Consider the following 17,864-nt stretch of genomic DNA (forward strand, 5'->3'; position numbering starts at 1 on the left):
AACAGCAAAAGTGGCGTTGATCAACGCTGTTCGGTTTGACCATTATTCAACCTTCTTGCTTGCTCATTTTCTATAGCTGTCAGTGTCCTCTTCTGCATATGTCAAAAAAAAACAGAACTCACCTCGAATCTTGTCGATCTGCTTTGCGGTATCCTGGAGCATCTGATCCCATTTCTTCTGGTATTCTTCAACCGTCATAGGTTGGGAGTCTGTCTTCTCTTGTGGTTCCTCCTTGGGTGTCTTGATTTTATCCATGGTGAATATGAAGAAAGAGGAATTTGTATAGTGTATAGTTCTCGTCTCAAAAAGGGTTGGAAGTCAGGAGTTGATTAAAGTCAGATAGACGGACAGCAAAGGCTTTATATAAAGAAAGGTTTTAATTAAAAAAAAATCCGAATGAGCCCTGTTCTTATTCGAATTTCTTATTTCTTATTTCTTATTCCCCTAAATAAAAAAGATAATAAAAGATAATCCCTGTCAAATAATGTTTGCTTCGGAAATAGACCGGTCACGCGTCTATCAAGGAACGCGTTCACCGACATCTTCTCCCTATGTTGTAAATTGAAAAACGGGTCAACGGTCCGCTTAGCCCTTGGAAAGGAGCCTTGGAATAAATATCTGGGTATGTATGTTTTATTGGTGGGATCCGTTTGTGACGGGTTCATGATATTTAACGCTCCTTTTTTTTTCTTTTTTCTCCTTTTTTTCCCCTTTTTTCCTTGTTTTTTACCCCTTGGAAAAAGTACATATCAAATTGACTATGATGTCAGATCATAACGGGAGCGTATGGCACTTCCTACTACATTCTGTACTCCATCGAATTCCAAATATGTCTTGTCTTCACTAATAGGATGCCTTCCAGTCTGCCGAGGTTGTCCCGCATCCAATCGGGGACCGGGGAAGTACATCCGCGCCGATCGGATATCTTACGCTTTTAAGGGGTGAAAATGGTTCCATACGTATCATATGGAACAATCCGAATTAAAGAGAAGTAATATCAGATAATATAAAATAATAACTAATTAAAATAATAATTAAAGAAAAAGGGGCACCGGGGAAGCGGGTAGAACTGGATAGTGATCGTCCGATCCCGAATTGATAACTCTCGGCGATCTATATACAACATACGTTGTATGTTGTATGTTGCATGTTGTGTAGTAACAGATCTACTAATATTTCCAGTCTATGAGGTTCAGCTTCTACCTACAACATACGGAGTAGATAACACCAACACATCCTAGTAAACTATATATCCAACACCTCAGCCCTGCAGGGCTAGCTGAATCACACGGACCGCTCGAAACCCTCTACTATATGGAGTATGTACAAAGTAGAGCCCAACACACGACCGAACTTCAACAACCCCATTGGTCCAAACGGCGTGTACACCGCCGATAAGAGTCCCGGGACGTGCAGAGCCGTAGACGTTGCTCGAGAATCCACGTGGTTTGCATACACTAGCGCGGTGCCATGGCCGCTGTCCTTGACCGCATTCCCCTACCCATCTACGGGCCGACACGTTCTGAGGCGCTTGGATACTTTTGGTGCTTTTGTCAAGGTCACGTCAGATGATGAAACCGCACCTGGGATGTTCTTCGGGCGCTAGGTTCGGGTATCTGATCGGGTTTCACATTTGACTGGGGCTGTGCTTGTTCATCCCAGCTGACGGATGACGATGATTTAATGTGTTCAGGTTAGATTACTCCGCTATCTGCATGGATTAAGTATTGTTTTAATCCCTGTGGTGCATTATTACTGGCTGTTATAGTTCGTCCGGGGTGTGGCGCTGTTGTTCAGACATCCTTGGGACTAGCCAAGGATCCAATATTGAACCAACACAAGGGAGATATGATGATTGGTGTGAAGGCTACAAGGATGAAAGAATGCAGTAGAAAAGCAAGCGGTAAATTAATACCCAATTCTTTAAGAGATGTTCCTACATGGTCAACCAGTTGCACATTCATTCCCAGTCATCCATCAGGCCAGTCCGATAAAGACAAAGTAAAGATAACAAATCATAAATTCTGGCGGTGCCTGCATCCATTGGCCAGATATGTCGTCAACGCAGCCCTTCCCGAGAAACCGCCGGGTAAATGGTGTAACCCATGCCCTCATATGCAGCCTCAGCCCGGTTTCAAGAGGGGTAGGGTGGCAGAAGCAGACGTGCAATGCGCTGATCCATTTCGCTTGGTACAACGCCGAGTTAGAACACCATGATATTGATCCCGATGGGGTAGATTGCTTCGAAAATATTTCATAAGAGTAGATAGATTCCCCTATGACGCCAGGATATGAGATCGCTGAAGAAACTGAGAAAAAAAAAATAAAATAAAAAAGAGAGAGAGAGCGAGAAAAGCAAACTTGAGAAACCTTCATAATCACGAGTCGGAAAGTCCGAGCCGGAGACGGTGAGCAGCGTCCCGGACTAATGAGAGTCTTGGAGGAACCACTCAAGGTCATCAGGCTCAAAGTGCGAGGCGGATGTTTCCGCTGCTGCAATGTCACCTTCGAAAAGATCGGCGACCCCGTCATCAAAGGGGACCGTAGTCCCCGAAGGCAAACTATTGCGCCGCTCGACGAGGTCAAAGAACTCGCCTGCAAACTCAGCCGTCTCATTAGCCACTTTGAGCTCCAGGATGGCTTCGAGCAGCTGCATTTCCTTTTTCCATTTGCGGTCACGCTGCGCCTTTTCCTCCTGGCGACGGCGGCACAAACTGTCACGAGGGCGGTCCATCATGCAATTGGGGCACAAGTAGTTTTCCTCGCAATACGAGCATTTGCAGGGTGGATGGGTGTATATGCAGTCTGCGCATACATACACCTTGCAGCCTTTGCATTCTCGCAGATAGCTGGGGCACCTGGGACGTGGATCCCGGATCCCGCCTCTGACATCTCTGATTCCGGTGATAGGATCAGCCGGGGGGCAGAAGAAGGATTGGCAACCTTGCCATCTTGGGGATTCGAATGTCGGCGAATCAAAGAAAGTGGAGGATGAGGACGATGGAGGGGAAGAATGGTCAGACGCGGGGGCCGAAAATGAGCGAGATTGTCGGTTGGAGAAGAATGAAACGGGAGCAGACTGGTCACCAACCTGTGACTCGGCCGTGTTTTCCTCGTCCATGCTCTCTTGACGTGAGTCGTCAATAAAGCTTTTGTTTGTCGAGTCAAGAAGCTGGCTTCTGAATACCATGTCGTATTCGGGAAGGTGACTAGGCATGAGGGACCCCGAAAGATTCGCAGCGAATCGATTTTGAATGATTTGCTTTTCTGTCTCGAGGTCTCGGTAACCACATATCCTTAACCGAAGTCCGCGGAGGTCATGCTCAATGCAGAGAGGCTTGGAGCAGCTCTTACAGTGCACCTTCCACTGTGGTGAATCGTAACATCCTTGGCACAAGTTACGCGGACACGGTGAAACTTCCCGGTTAGGTGGTCCTAACAGCCACTTCATCATCGCCAAATGACCCGTTTCAAGCGAGTAGTCCGGCTTGCTCGGATCCCCATATGCATACTTGGGGAACGTCTTGCTCCATTCACTAACGGTGTACTCTAGGTCCTCCCAGCCTTGGCCCCGTGGCAAAGGCACGGCTCGTACCTGGTCCACCTCACCATTGCGAGGCCCGATGCTAATCCCGCCTCCCCCGGAGAGGTCAGGCTTGGTGCAGCACCAATGGAAATTGAGGATAGGCGGCGGATCCATCCCTGTACCTTGGGGTTGATGGGGATCTGCCAGAATATCCACGGGATCGTGCATTGATCCCGGTGAGTGTGTGGCCCCAGGTGCCCACCAGAAGGAATCCGGTGCATTCTGGGTCTTTTCAGATGAAGATGGTGTGCTTCTGTGAAGATACGGCCGTTCGTGGGCACAGCTCGCACATAGTGTTTTACGGCATCCGACACAGTGCATTAGAACACTGCAATGTTCACATCGCTCTGAGATATCCTCAAGGCAGTTGTCACAGCGGATCTTGTCAACAAATTGGGTATGACTCCGGCGCAGATGGGCAGGTACCATTTTGCCTTCACCCCAATCGATACCCTCGCCAGTTCCTAATGCCTCGCCATAGAATCCCGTATCACGATTCTCCCACAGCTTTCCATCGTATACGTTTGACTGAGGGGTCTCAGACTCGGTGGGGCCGATCCAGTTTTTAGACCTCCAGAGTCGATCAAAGACTACCCAAACCTCCGGCGACCCTACTCCATGCGGGAACCTCGATTTGACATAACCGGCTCTGCGAGCGCATCTACCCGCAGGTGTGGTGCACCAAGCGGTATCAGTCCAGATGCCTAGCTTGTGGCAGATATTGACAAGTTCATGGGTCGACTCCGCGTCAGCGTCCTTCCGCATCAGTGAAGATGATAAATAAGGGCGTCTTCGATGATGACGGCATCGGTAGGCATAGATACTCTTAAGAGCAAGTCGTTGCATCCCGGGAGAGCTGCCGGTGTTATTCTCCATGTCAATGTCACATTGCAGCGCGAACATCGTTAAGAAAGGAACGATGTGATATTTCAATGAGACATTCTTGCAGCCCCGAACAGATAGGTGTACGAGCGTTTCCCGACGTGAATGCAGCACGGTCGAGGTCAGGTTCTCTCCCGAAATAGCCGTGTTGTCCAGTTCTAGGCTTTTCAGACACCTACTGAATGGCATCACAACATTCATCAGGAACATATCTAGCGCATAAGGTCGGGATTGACGCGCGGGGGCTGTTTCGAGGCCGCCGGGGTCATTGATTTGAGGATTTGGCAGGGTGCTTGAAGGAAATTGTAGGCGAAAAGAGAGTGACTTCCATGCGGTCGGATATGATCGAAGGAACGTACGGAGGTAATATGAAGTGTGATACAGCTTTATGATTGTATCGGTCGGGATCTGAAGTAACAGAGACTCGAATATAGGTGCATTTGTTGTTATCACTCGCTCAAAGGTTGACAGGGTTCGTTCTTCTGAGATAACAGAGTGTTGCAAGGCATTTTCCAGCACCGTCAGGTGTGACGCTGCGTCCTCACCAGCATCTTCTCCCCAAGCCATGGTGTCAAGGCTGTGATTTTTGATCGGTCCTGGATGAACAACAGAATCCAGTACTTAGGTCGAGGATCGAGATAGCGCGAGGTCGCGAGCTCGGCGGTTAGAGACGCGGCACATGATAAGAACAACTGGACGGTGCAATCGAGGGGGCAAGCACACCCTGAGGTAAGCCACCATGCAAGGCCATTAAAGGTAAACACTCGATAATTGAAAAGATGGGGTCGCAAGGGCTAACGAATTGGGGTATCTGAAGGGGGAGGGAGAAAGGGAGGGGTATAAGAGGGAGGGGAACAGACGAGATCCCCAAAGAGGGGAAAGCAAAGAAAGAGGGAATTGTTATTTATGCCGCTATGACCCTGAGAAATGAAAGCGAGCGAAAGAGTGGGAGAAGAAGTGCAAAAAGGTGAGCGAGACAAGGTGATATCCGGATGCGCCCGTTAGGAGAGACCAGCGTCATGTGATAGCGATAGCCATCAAACCCCCGGATTTTGATGACCTGCCGTAGTTTATGGTTCCCGTTCTGCAAAGAAAATGGAATATATTGATCGTTGAATCTATTGCAAATGGTTTCTGTGCTAGGCCATTGGGACTAATGTTTTTCGGATGCATCGCCTACAGTGTACCCCCTCGCAATACCCTTGCGCCCTTCCTTGACCAGGGTACTATCCTCCGAGTCTTCCTCATCGTATCGAATATCAAAGTCACTACCCAGGCCTTTCCACGTCCGTTGCGATCGCAAGTATTCTGCCCCTGGTGAAACGGCACCGCCGATCATAGCCAAGTCGCCCTTAGCTCGCCGCGCCAGTGCCCTAGCAGCGGACGGCCCGGTGGTGGATGATCCATCGACCAGAGAAGCGCGGGGCGCGGGATCTCGCATTGGGCGGGAATGTGAGACGTATCGACCGGTGCGAAAGTCAAACTCGGGCGGCGCCGATTCGGGTTCTGACATGTCATCCTCATCCGACATGTTCGCGCCATTGGATGTCCCCTGGTCATCTTCATTTCCGTTGAGCTCCTGGGCTGGTGCATCGAGGACTGCCTGAAAGTCACTCTGCCACGCTCCTGTCCACACCCGGTCTGAGTCGTCTTTCAAGGCCAGCTCCAATTCGAATGGAGTGATGACTGGCTTCCAGAAATCCTTGCTATCCACCAAAGAGCTCTCCCAGCAGCCAATGACAACCCAACCCCCAATTTCACTAAAATTGGCTACCTTGGCAGCATTCAATTTACCGACCACGAACATGTAGCTCTTCTTGCCTGCTTGGGCAATTCGTTCTTTGACATGGTCCACAATATGCAGGTAGTTCTTGACACTCAAAGTATTGATAAGAATACCCCAGATAGGCACGGTCGTCAAAGAGGCTAGAGTACCATAGCGGCGTCGCAAAACCGCAGCAGTTGAAGCAGGCAACGGCTTTATCTCCTCATTTGAAAGGTCATTGGTAGGATAAATATGGATCGCAGCAACGCGAGACGCGAGTGTCATCATGAGAGCTGTTGGTGGATCGGAGATGTGGAACAGTTGCCAGTCGGCCAGCGTCTCAGGCGCCTCCTGGACCGACTCGGGAACTGTGCGATTGGGAATCGATGAGGAAGGCTCATGAACGATCTCCGTTGCATATATATTGCTATATCCCTCTTCCACCAGGCGAGTGTATACCGTAGGAACGTGGTCTGCATAGGTAACGTCGGCTGCGATGATAACCTTCGTCGCTGGGTCAGGATAAGTCGCCTTGAACGCTCGTACCACTGGTTCAAGGGGCAAATCTTTATGTGTGAAGACATAGATCACAGGTAGCCGAGCTGTTGGCGACAGACACGACCTCCCATAATGCACAACCACGTCTGCGTCCACATGTTCCGCGGCCACTTCGTCAACGCAGCAGGTCCCGTAAGATGTATCGGCCAAAATTGTCAACCGAGGCGAGTATTTTTCTGTCTTATCCTCCACCTGGAGCTCAGTTATCGAGTGAGCAAGGTCAGCATCGGCGTTGCTAGAATCGGGCTGGTTCGAGGGCTGTGTGCCATTGGCGCCGACTTCCTCACGTTCCAGGCCCCGACTGAGCAATTGAAATACTCTCGGGGCATCAGGAAGCATATCATCTGGGAACTGGAGAGCAATGCGCTTGTACCGCGCTTGACGAATATCCTTCAATGTGCGCTCGATATCGTAGGTGATGGAGAGTTCATCGTCTGACACTGGAGCCGCTGGGTCTCGCGTGGCCACTGGATTGGTTTCTTCGAGAATACGATCATCGGCCGTCGACAGCACAGGAGCCGACTTCATTTCAGACCCCATTTTGTAAGATAAAGGGGAAATGTGGTGTTGAAGTCAAGAACGAGAAATTGCTAAAAGTCTTTTGGAGAAAAAAAAAAAGATCCCCCCACTTCACCCCGCCATGGATAACGGGAAAATACAATAGAGCCCATTGGCAGAAGCGACCCAACTTTCTAGTAATCGCATTTTGGTGAAAACATACTCAAATTATTCTGAGTCACGAGCCTATTTACAGATCTCATCATGTCGACATAAAAGTCAAAAGGATATCTACAAGTTCGCCAGTGCTGGCTCTCCCGCCCAAACCCTGCGAAGCAATTCGCGGATCGGCGCGCGTTCAATCGGGCGAGGATTCCAGTAAGCATTGGCTAGTGCAATATCCGCCGCTTTATCAATGTCTTCTTCTTTCATGCCAAAATCCTTCACGCCACGCTTAACCTTGAGCTTGTCCAAGAGTATGTTCAAACCGTGGATCGCGTCACCATTGCTATCCGGCAGGGCGTCGGCCAACTGCTTCATAGCCTCAGGGATGCTAGGTGCATTATAGGAAATGGCATGCGGGAGGACAGCGGTATGGGTTTCGGCATGGGGGAGATTGAAGCTGCCGCCAAGTGTGTGGCACAGCTTATGGTGGATGGACATGCCCACACTGCCTAGGCATGTTCCACAGAGCCAGGCACCATATAAGGCCTTAGACCGAGCAGATTGAGAAGATGAGTTCTCGACAATCTCGGGAAGGGAGGATGCAAGTGCCCGTATGCCCTCCAGCGCCATCATGTTGATGATCGGGTTAGTATTGCGTGCGTAGAGAGCCTCGACTACCAGCAACGCATTAGATTCGTGTGTATGAAGTAGAGCAAATTAATCAGATATATTTACCAGCATGCGCAATGGCGTTGACACCGCTAGTGGCACTCATAGCAGCCGGCAGGGTCATTGTGAGGTCCACATCGTAAATGACCGTGCCGGGTAATATTTTGGGGTCAGAGCGAGTCTTCTTCAATCCATCGGCAGTCTCGCCGAGGATCGGGGTCATTTCACTACCAGCATATGTAGTCGGAATACAGATATGTGGCAGTCCAGTGCGAATGCTCATAGCCTTGCCGAGACCGATAGTGCTTCCGCCTCCAATAGAAATGAGCGAGTCGGTTCCCCGGGCCTTTGCATACTCAACAGCCTTGTCTGTGACATTCGTGGGAGTATGCATAGTCGCCTCGCTAAAAATACCGGCGATCTGGCCCTTGAGCACCTCCTTCACTCTCTCGGCTTGGCCGACTTGATGGGGTGTCGAGAGCACTAGCGGGGCCTTCACCTGTAGGCGGGAGATCTCATCGGGGAGTTTCTGCAGCGTACCGCTCCCAAAGACGACACGACCGGGGTTAGGATTGTATTCGAAGGTATCCATTTTGTGTTTGAACCACCGGAGAGCGAGAACTTGCCACCTTATAGTCCGTTCCCCACACCCCGCCGCATCCGACGAGCGTCATGCCCTTCCGTGGGGCCGTGGGGTTTTCATCGGCAGTTGTGATATGGTGATTCTCCGAGCCATTGCAAGTTGGCAGCTATTGCATTAAATCGCCAATTTGGCATATGTTTTGGGTACGCTCGGTACTTCTTGTGTGGAGGTGTTCCGATCATAACGAAGCCCGATCGACGGAACTCCCCAACCATGGATGGACTGCCTAGATGGATATAAAACTGCCCGGTGGGGCGTTTCTATTTTATTGTTCCGATGTCACTTTTTTGAGGCTGAAAGCCAGGCTCGAATTTGAGTCCGGACTCGAAAAATCAGTGTAATCCATTGCATTGATTTACGAAGGGTTTGCGTGGGACTTGAAATGAGCCCTGATTTAGAGATACATAATGCCTCGGGTATACACAGCCCCGGAAGTGTCAGGACTATGCTTCGATAGTAATAAATCGGATCAAATCAAATTATATATAGATTATGCAGGTAATCCTAGCTCCACATGCTTGCAACAAGATGTTACACGTACAAATCCTCGAAGCCCGCTTAACTCATCTATGCGATCGGTGCGTAAAAGCTAAACTTGCCAGTCGGGTCGTACTTTTGCTTCAAGGCCAGCAGGCGCTCTTGACTGCTGCCATACAACTGCTGCAGGGTCTCGTCTCCGTGGGCATAGTTGACATATGCGCGAATGTCCTCGAAGCCCGTGGCTTCAAAGAGGATGTTGCGGAGCTGGTTACCCAAATCAGCCGCCTGGACCTCAACTGATTTATCGCCGGGCAGGTAGTTGATGAGCGGGGCGGCAAGGATATTCTCGCTGCGGAAAGCGAAAGCACTCGAGCTGCTAGGGATCTCGTGGACACCGCCAAAAGAGTAACCTTCAAACATGAGGATTGAGTTGTTGAAGGCAGAGGATCCACGGATGGCAGGTGCGTAGATGTCCCACGCCTTCTTCTGAGCGGGAACGTCGTACGATTGGAGATAGATGGGGAAGCGGGGGTTAGCGAGGCCGGCCTTTTGGCATGGCGGGGAGTCGAGGGCAACGCCGGTCCATGCAGCAAGGTCCTGGTAGGTGCCTGACTGGGGCACAGCGGAGAGCGGTCCGATGTCGTGGAAAGGCTTGGTGTAAATCGAGTCGACGGCCTTCACACCCTCCTGGATGATATAGAACACGATGACGGGGTTGCTAGGGTCAATGTCGGGGTTGTTCATCCAGTACGACCAGTTGATGACACCGGCGGGCTGGGTGCCATCCTTTAGAAGATATTCGTTGGCAGCCTGGTAGACAGCCTCGACCTTATCGCCACTGAAAGCGAGTGTCTCGATAGCCCAGTCACTGTGCTCGATATCATATATCTTGCTGGTGAGAGAAGTGACAATGCCGAAGTTGTGTCCAGCACCCTTCATCGCCCACCAGAGGTCGGAGTCCTGGTTAATCGTCGTCAAGGTACCGTCGGCAAGAACAACATTCATCGAGACAAATTGGTCAGAGACGAGTCCGTGGTGGCCCTGGAGCCATCCATGTCCACCGCCAAGCGCCGGTCCTACGAGACTGACACATTCACAGGTTCCAGTAACTGTCTGCTTTCCTGCGGCCCAAAGCTGGTCGGTGACCATCTTGGACATGGTTCCTCCACCCATGGTGGCTGTCTTTCCATCTTCGGCAATTTGGACGCTGCTCAGTTGGCTCATAGAGATCCCGACTCCATGGTCCATCTTACTCAGTGAAGTGAGGGCTCCGTGGACCCCATTGTACGTGAGGAAGGGCAGATCCTTCTGGTTGGCGTATTTAACCTAAACCGTCGTCACGATTAGTTTCTGTCTTTGCCTGTTGACATACACCGAAAGGGAAAAAGTAAAGTAAACCCACCGTCTCAACAACATCGTTCTCGTTGCCAGGCACGACGACGACGTTCACTGTAGGTTCTTCTAGAGCAGACCACCGCGTAGTGACATCCTCGAACCCGCTCGATCCCGGATAATACACCTTGGCAGAGCTCGAGAGCTTCTTCCCGAATTCCTCGAATTCAGCATCGCCACGTGGGCAAAGGCCCCCCTCGATACCACTAGGGACACTCAGAGAGGCCGCAGAAAAAGCCCAAGCCACAACGGCGGTGATCACCTCTATCTTGAGTCGATACATTGCTCAAAAAGAGTATGTCCTGAATCGGCAAAGATAAGAAGAAAGCAAGAACCAAATTCCCTGTACGTTAAATCGTCAGAAGACGTCAGGAAAAAGTGGGTATGCTTCTGCACCTCGGTAAGAATCCCTGTCAGTTGTGCGGCGCTCCAACTATTTATTATATTATAAAACTGCCCTAGATTCAGTTTGGTTAGGGTGTTTCTCCTTTTCAATAGCGCAGAGAAGAAGAGTATTATTCTAGAAAAGCCACAATGGCATAGTTATAGAACAGAGAAATCTACACCGCCCTAGGCCTCCCTTGTAGCACGGCCCTACAATATCTCTAACTGTGAATGTCTCTTATCAGCAATTAGTTACACACACCCTCATTGTCCCTAAATTGGTAACTATCCCTGCTTAATTTTTCTTCAGTTGACAACTGCCGGCCGGCTCCCCTATATGTTGTAAGCACGCTAATATAGAGGGGCTAGGCTATGTTACATCCGCCATCAGCCTGTATTGCTGCCCTAATAAGCGCAACCATCTGATCGGGATAATTAAGTCCCACTCTGAACGTGGTTAGCTGCATCGTGGTTGGACATGAATATCTGCGTGGCCCCAAACATGTGGGGCGGTGCATCCATCGCGTCTGGCAAAGGTTCCACTATTAACTCTGTGTCTTAGAGTTCTGGTAGAATTTAATTTGGTATGCCACTTAATTTATCAGCAAATTCAAATTTGCTCTAAATTAAATTTTCATCAGGGGAAATGACTGCATGTTCTCCGAAGTATCCGATATGTCCGGCAACCTTGGAAGTGTCCTGCGCCCCTGCCGTACTTGAGCACGATGGAGTAAACTGTATTTTCCACCATACCGATCATGAATGCCGAATCTAGGGTAACCAGCTGAAGGGTCCACGGTTAGCACGTGGACATCCATGGATACGCAAGACCCAGTAATTTAGGTAAAACTCTATCTAGTTATATTGGTGCCCGTGTGCGCAGAAATCATTGTGTCCGTGGTATTTCTGTGCACGGAACAAACCTTCCAGTTCCTTTCCAAGGTTCCAAAGGATGGATGGAGCATACCCGCTCCAGTACCAACCTTGGAATCTTGGAAAATCCCCCTCGGTCTCACCGATAAACCTTGGAAATCACGTCCCATTTGGGGCGAAATTGTAATCCAAAAACTGAAGAGATCCGCGCTAGTGCAGGGGAGAGATATTAGTCTACTCTTCTTATACTGGACCTTCTCCATTCTCATGTGCAAATCTTCGCTGCGCTAATCCCGATCCCCGCTATTCTTCACAAATGTCAACTACCATGACATTTGGCTTAGAGCCGCGAGATGTCGCATCGGACGCCAACAAGGGCATAATTGAATTATGGACGTTATATGCAATTGGCGTCGCTGTAACAATTCTTAGAACATATGCTCGGGGGAAAGCCGCAGGATGGAGGAATTTACGACTTGACGATTATCTTATATGGGTTGCAATTGTGATTGTCTCCAGCTGATGATACGATGCCTTGCTGTTTGCTGATTTTAATTTATATAGTTACTCTATACTGCGCAAGCATCGCTTGCTTATAGTGTGGGCAATGTGTCTAATGGCCTCGCCAACAATGGCATGTCACCCGCCCAGCGAGAGGCACTATCGCCCGACGATCCAAGTTACAAGCATAGGTACGTCTCTTACGAATTATCAACCGAAGGGCAAATTTGAATTCGATCACTGACATTCAATTAGAGTGCTTGGCTCCAAAATTCAAATCGCGGGCTGGACTACTTATGCGGCATTGATTAATGCACTCAAATTGTCCATGCTGGCATTCTACATTAGACTGATGGTATTAATCTCAATATTTCCTGGCACCCGATGTTCGCAAACGACTAATACGAAACAGGAGGGCCTTGGCCGGCGCTATCAAATTCCAATTTATGTTGGATTTGTCCTTGTCATCGGGAGCTTCCTCGCAAGTGTCATCACAATCTTCAGCGCATGCCAACCATTCCACAAAAACTGGCAGATCAATCCAGACCCCGGCAGTGAGATTACCATCCTGTCTTGGGCACTCAAATATATGCTAACTCTGCATCTAGATACATGCCAACCAGCCATTTCGAAACCTGTCATTGCAGTAACCTTCGCTGGAAACCTCCTTACCGATCCATATCTCATATTTATCCCAATTCCCATGCTTTGGAAATCGAGTCTGAAGCCTGTGAAGAAGATCGCGGCCACTATTGTCCTCAGTGCGGGTGTCTTTGTTCTTGTCTGCGCCACTATGAAAAGTGTTATGCTCCTAGTGGTGAGTTTCAACACAGTCATATTCCTCCCGGTCTCAAGGTATTTGTCTAACCTCTTTCTTTTTGGTTTTCTATAGAAGCCCCAAGATGGCGCAAAACTGGCTGATGAGTGGGGCACCCGCGAAACATTCGTCGCAGTCGTCACGACCAATCTTCCCATGGTCTTTCACCTGCTCAGAGTTTGGCTCAGCAAAGTTTTCGGCAGCCAGTTTCAGTCATCTCACAAGACGCATAAATCGCCCTCGGCTGGTTTCCGGAGCATTGGTGGCGGCCGCGACTTCTCCAGTCGGAAGAGTCAGGGTGCTGCTAGTTCGGATCCCATGACCATTGGTATGTCATTTACCGAGAGCGAGGAGCGGATGATGGAAGAAGTCAAAATGCAGAATTTGAAGGCATATCAGGCACCTATGCCGGGCAACCAGGCCCCGGGTGCTATCGTGGTCTCCAATGAGATTGATATCACCCATGAGACTCGGGCTAATGAAAATAGTGACCAGCCCGTGAAGGATGCACCTGGGGTGTGGTAAAAGTTGGAGTTTTATACGTTCCTAGCTAAAGTTAATAATGTACATATATGTATACTTCAATTTCAGGCCTCCTAAGACTGGATTATTTCTCTATTGCGCATGTTACAGATTCCCAACCCAAAACAGGCATTGAGCAGGTACAGAGACCAAGCATCATGGTCATGGGACTAGAACAGTGGCTGTTCAGTCCTTTATCTCGTTCATAGTCTCATTACCTTACTGCCTCTACTTCATCAATGGAACGTTGTCTAGATACATGGAGCATCAGACTCACGTGATGTGATCATCCATGTACATCACTGGGGCCAGTACTCCGTAGATCACTCTCCACCCCTCTCCTCTCCCATCCGTGCGCTCCCCATAATTCTTAGGTCACTACTCCGTATACGTACTTGATTTCCTCTGCTGGGTGGCTTTCCTATTCCAGGTGCCGCTTTTTGTGCTAGTTAATCGCTCCTACCTCTACTGTCTTCCGCTATCCTCACCGCCTTCTAGGCCGCCTTTGTGCCGTTCAAGTCTTCCGAACTTACACATCACATCCCAAAGCCCCTGGAAATAGTGTCTATAACTCTTTTCCTATAAACGAAACAAGGGCCAGGGCCAGTGAGCGTTGACCACCGGGTACACTCGACTGACCTCTGGTCTTGGAATCTGCTTGACTTAGCAATTCCATTCTTGAGGATAAATTCAACCAATTCAGATAGCCCGAGATACACCTATCCGATTGTTCACATAACCGACAACTTCAGTGTCGCCACACGCAAATGGACAAAGTAGAGTCGCAAGTCAGCGACGAGCTAAATCTGGCCGCGAAGCGCACGGCTTGTGAAGAGCAGAATATTGCGCCTAATGCCAAAAGAGCCAAACACATTCATGATGGGCTGACACAGGCGGATGGCAAAGCTCCGGCTATAACCCGGAGGGTTCCTTTCCCAGAGAAGGTATGCCAGGACCTTGAAATGCCAAAAATCCATTCTAGTTAACAAAATGCTCTAAAGCCTGCAGTTGTGGAAGAACGAAATGGCGAGATCGAGTTTCGGGTTGTCAACAACGATGGCTCTAGAGAGAGTACGATTATCCTTACAGGTCTCAAATGTCTATTTCAAAGGCAACTTCCGGAAATGCCTAAGGAATACATCGCTCGTCTCGTCTATGACCGCGCTCATTTATCGATCGCTATCGTTAAGATGCCCTTGGAGGTCATTGGCGGTATATCATTCCGGGAATTCCGAGACCGCAAGTTTGCCGAAATCGTCTTTTGTGCTATTTCGTCTGATCAGCAGGTGAAAGGATACGGAGCGCATCTTATGGCCCACTTAAAGGATTATATTAGAGCTACTTCCCCGGTGATGCATTTTCTGACTTACGCCGATAATCATGCCATCGGGTATTTTCAAAAGCAAGGTTTTACTAAAGAGATCACTCTCGACAACTCTATCTGGAGGGGGTGTATTAAGGATTACGAAGGAGGGACACTTATGCAATGCTCTATGCTTGCCCGAATTCGATATCTCGAAGTTGGCCGAATGCTTCTTAAGCAAAAGGCATCCGTCCTAGCCAAAATACGCACCTTGAGCAAAAGCCATGTCATTCATCTACCGCCTCAGCAATGGGCTAACGCTAGCGACGGTGTCGTGGTTCCAATCGATCCACTCTCTATCCCTGCCATCCGGGAAACTGGCTGGTCTCCGGGTATGGACGAGTTAGCGCGAGAAGCAAGCCATGGATCTCGTTCCAGAGGACCTCATTTTAACGAATTTCGACGTTTTCTGAATGAAATCCAAAACCACAAACTAGCATGGCCCTTTCTCAATCCCGTCAACAAAGATGAAGTACCCGGCTATTACGATATCATTGTATCACCAATGGATTTGTCGACCATGGAAGAAAAATTGGAGAGTTACACTACTCCGAAAGATCTTGTCCGCGATCTCAAGTTGATCTTAAGTAACTGTCGCCAGTATAATGATCCCACAACGGTGTACGCTAAGTGTGCAGTCAAGCTGGAGAAGTACATGTGGAAGCTCATCAAGGAGATTCCGGAGTGGTCATACTTGCTTGAAGAATGATTCGTGCTACTGCATGCTTTGGAGTAAGGTGTTTTGTTGAAGCGAGGTTCTTATTTTCGGTGTTGGTATCAGGCGATTGGGCTTGAGGTGCTATACAGCGAGGGCGTCAATGATATCGATGTACAACATACTGCGATCATTGGCCCCTAACACTTAGCTTACATTGGAAACAATCTGTTATTTTTGGAACAAGCTAGAGCAAAGTAATTGGGGAAACATACGGAGCACATTATCTCTAGATGGAGATTTTGATATTCTTCCTCCAATTGGCTCTTAGAACCCCTAACACCAACGCTATGTGCACTTTTTTCTTGTTTCCGAGCTGAACAAGAATATTTTGACGTTAATGGCATTATTATACCTTGTTGACATGCAGTGCATGCAGGGTATGCGTTTGTCTCTCTGTGTGCAGACTGAGCTCTCTGGCTCTTTGGCTCTTTCCAAGGTTGGCTCTTTGGCTCTTAGTCATACAGCTGGTTTATATACCAGCTTCTTTCCATAGATCCATCATCACCTCACACACTTCTTCATCTTTCCTCTCCTTCGTAGCCTCAACAGGTTAGGAGGCCCTTTTTTCCTCTATCCCCTTTGCTAGTTTCATCAAGAACTAAGCTTTCTTTGGAGAATAGCAGAAGCTATATCTCTCACTTTTCCCCTGAGAATAGTGGAAGCTATATCTCTCACCTTTTCTTCATCGCCGCTGAGCGAAGAAGCGATCGGAAGTCGCCGCTGTGCGAGATCCCGAGACGTCGCTGTGCGCACCCGGATTACAATTCACCGCTGTTTGAACCCGTCACCGCTGTGTGTATCTGCCTTTGAGCACCAAACGGAGTCTCTTTTCATAGAGAACTATCTCCATTGTGGTATACAGTGTCTCTAAGAACTGTGTTCACATCATTTTTATCTTCACTTTGTATCAGCTACAATGGCTGGCCCCTCTTCCTCTGCTGCCGCTGCGCAGCTTTCTTCTTTCTCTGCTGCTGCTGATGCAGCGCACCTTGACGATGACAGCAATGATTGGAAAGCACTGCGGACCACTGTTGTCGCCAATCAAGCGGTTGACCTTCCTGAGTTAGGAAGCTTCAACCTTTGCAAGCTTACTCCCCCTCTCAAAGAGCGAGCAGATCCCGATATCTGGATCGACCAGGTTGACAAGGTTCTTCGAGGTTACAATCTACATCACCTGATTAACAAAAACATACCTTGGCCAAAGATACGAGATCCGAACGGGAAGAAATGGCATACACTTTCCCTACAAGTCAGATCATGGCTCTTTAACAGTATCGATCACACTGTCATGCAAGAAATCAATGCGCGCGGAAGTGATCCCTACTACGCCGATGAGCTTTTCGCGGAGATCAAGATCCACATGAAACGAGAAGGACACGGAGCTATCAAAACGGCTATGAACACTTTTCTTGATCTCTCACGAAGTCAATTTTCAACAAGCGAAGAGTATATCGATGCTCTAAAGCTTGCTTACAAGGCTATCTGTGATCTCCATGCAGACATTCCTCCCTATCATGCGCTTCAAATGATGCTATCTCAACTAGCGGAAGTGCAGGAATTGAACAGCTTTATTGTCGTCAAGGATAATGAGCTCAATGCTATCGAGAAACCTGTCCAGACAGTGACTATTGCCGATTTCTACCGGTATAGCAATGCTATACTAGACTACATCAAGTATCGGCAGTGTTCGAATCATAAGAGTTTGTAGGTGCATCCGGGTGGGACACTACTACCTCTGCCGCTGATAAGGATTCCTTCACAAGAGCCCTTATTAACACCCTTAAGAATATGAGAAACGAAAACAGTACACAGCAGGCTCATACGGGAGGCTCGATCATCCAGAATTGCGGTTTCTCCGATCCATATCAGCAAGCCTCACACAGAAAGTGTCACCATAGGCAATCAAGACCGTCGTCATACCGGGCATCTAGCACAGGCTGCCACAAGAAACCAGATGAGGATCCTACTCAGCGTCAACATTGACAGCATCAATGACCCACGCGCACTCGATATCAATTTCTGGAAACAGTGGTCTCCAGAGCTTCCTG

The 17,864-nt window shown here is 48.9% G+C and overlaps 8 protein-coding genes across 8 annotated transcripts; 3 read left to right on the forward strand and 5 right to left on the reverse strand.

Annotated features, from left to right (window-relative positions):
- Window positions 1-20: 20 nt before the first annotated feature.
- N7489_006335 (uncharacterized protein) lies at window positions 21-255 on the reverse strand (the record flags this gene model as incomplete). Its single annotated transcript, XM_056712085.1, has 2 exons — window positions 21-70; window positions 123-255. 2 exons carry the CDS (start codon window positions 253-255, stop codon window positions 21-23), a joined length of 183 nt encoding a protein of 60 aa, XP_056565800.1.
- Window positions 256-1,321: 1,066 nt separating this feature from the next.
- N7489_006336 (uncharacterized protein) lies at window positions 1,322-1,606 on the forward strand (the record flags this gene model as incomplete). The annotated part of the gene is made up of 1 exon (XM_056712086.1): window positions 1,322-1,606. One exon carries the CDS (start codon window positions 1,322-1,324, stop codon window positions 1,604-1,606), a length of 285 nt encoding a protein of 94 aa, XP_056565801.1.
- Window positions 1,607-2,425: 819 nt separating this feature from the next.
- Window positions 2,426-5,035, reverse strand: N7489_006337 (uncharacterized protein; the record flags this gene model as incomplete). Its single annotated transcript, XM_056712087.1, has 1 exon — window positions 2,426-5,035. One exon carries the CDS (start codon window positions 5,033-5,035, stop codon window positions 2,426-2,428), a length of 2,610 nt encoding a protein of 869 aa, XP_056565802.1.
- A 586-nt stretch (window positions 5,036-5,621) lies between these two features.
- On the reverse strand, window positions 5,622-7,331 carry N7489_006338 (2-(3-amino-3-carboxypropyl)histidine synthase subunit 1/2; the record flags this gene model as incomplete). The annotated part of the gene is made up of 1 exon (XM_056712088.1): window positions 5,622-7,331. The coding sequence occupies one exon, from the start codon at window positions 7,329-7,331 to the stop codon at window positions 5,622-5,624; it is 1,710 nt and encodes a 569-aa protein (XP_056565803.1).
- Window positions 7,332-7,580: 249 nt separating this feature from the next.
- Window positions 7,581-8,715, reverse strand: N7489_006339 (maleylacetate reductase; the record flags this gene model as incomplete). The annotated part of the gene is made up of 2 exons (XM_056712089.1): window positions 7,581-8,128; window positions 8,190-8,715. The coding sequence occupies 2 exons, from the start codon at window positions 8,713-8,715 to the stop codon at window positions 7,581-7,583; spliced, it is 1,074 nt and encodes a 357-aa protein (XP_056565804.1).
- A 618-nt stretch (window positions 8,716-9,333) lies between these two features.
- N7489_006340 (FAD-binding oxidoreductase) lies at window positions 9,334-10,921 on the reverse strand (the record flags this gene model as incomplete). Its single annotated transcript, XM_056712090.1, has 2 exons — window positions 9,334-10,572; window positions 10,649-10,921. The coding sequence occupies 2 exons, from the start codon at window positions 10,919-10,921 to the stop codon at window positions 9,334-9,336; spliced, it is 1,512 nt and encodes a 503-aa protein (XP_056565805.1).
- A 1,290-nt stretch (window positions 10,922-12,211) lies between these two features.
- On the forward strand, window positions 12,212-13,738 carry N7489_006341 (uncharacterized protein; the record flags this gene model as incomplete). Its single annotated transcript, XM_056712091.1, has 6 exons — window positions 12,212-12,400; window positions 12,460-12,587; window positions 12,652-12,751; window positions 12,809-12,950; window positions 13,005-13,213; window positions 13,289-13,738. 6 exons carry the CDS (start codon window positions 12,212-12,214, stop codon window positions 13,736-13,738), a joined length of 1,218 nt encoding a protein of 405 aa, XP_056565806.1.
- Window positions 13,739-14,502: 764 nt separating this feature from the next.
- Window positions 14,503-15,807, forward strand: N7489_006342 (bromodomain-containing protein; the record flags this gene model as incomplete). The annotated part of the gene is made up of 2 exons (XM_056712092.1): window positions 14,503-14,679; window positions 14,737-15,807. 2 exons carry the CDS (start codon window positions 14,503-14,505, stop codon window positions 15,805-15,807), a joined length of 1,248 nt encoding a protein of 415 aa, XP_056565807.1.
- Window positions 15,808-17,864: the final 2,057 nt, after the last annotated feature.

This window comes from Penicillium chrysogenum, assembly GCF_028827035.1.
Source record: "Penicillium chrysogenum strain IBT 35668 chromosome Unknown utg000004l_segment0_segment0, whole genome shotgun sequence".
Lineage (NCBI taxonomy): Eukaryota > Fungi > Ascomycota > Eurotiomycetes > Eurotiales > Aspergillaceae > Penicillium > Penicillium chrysogenum.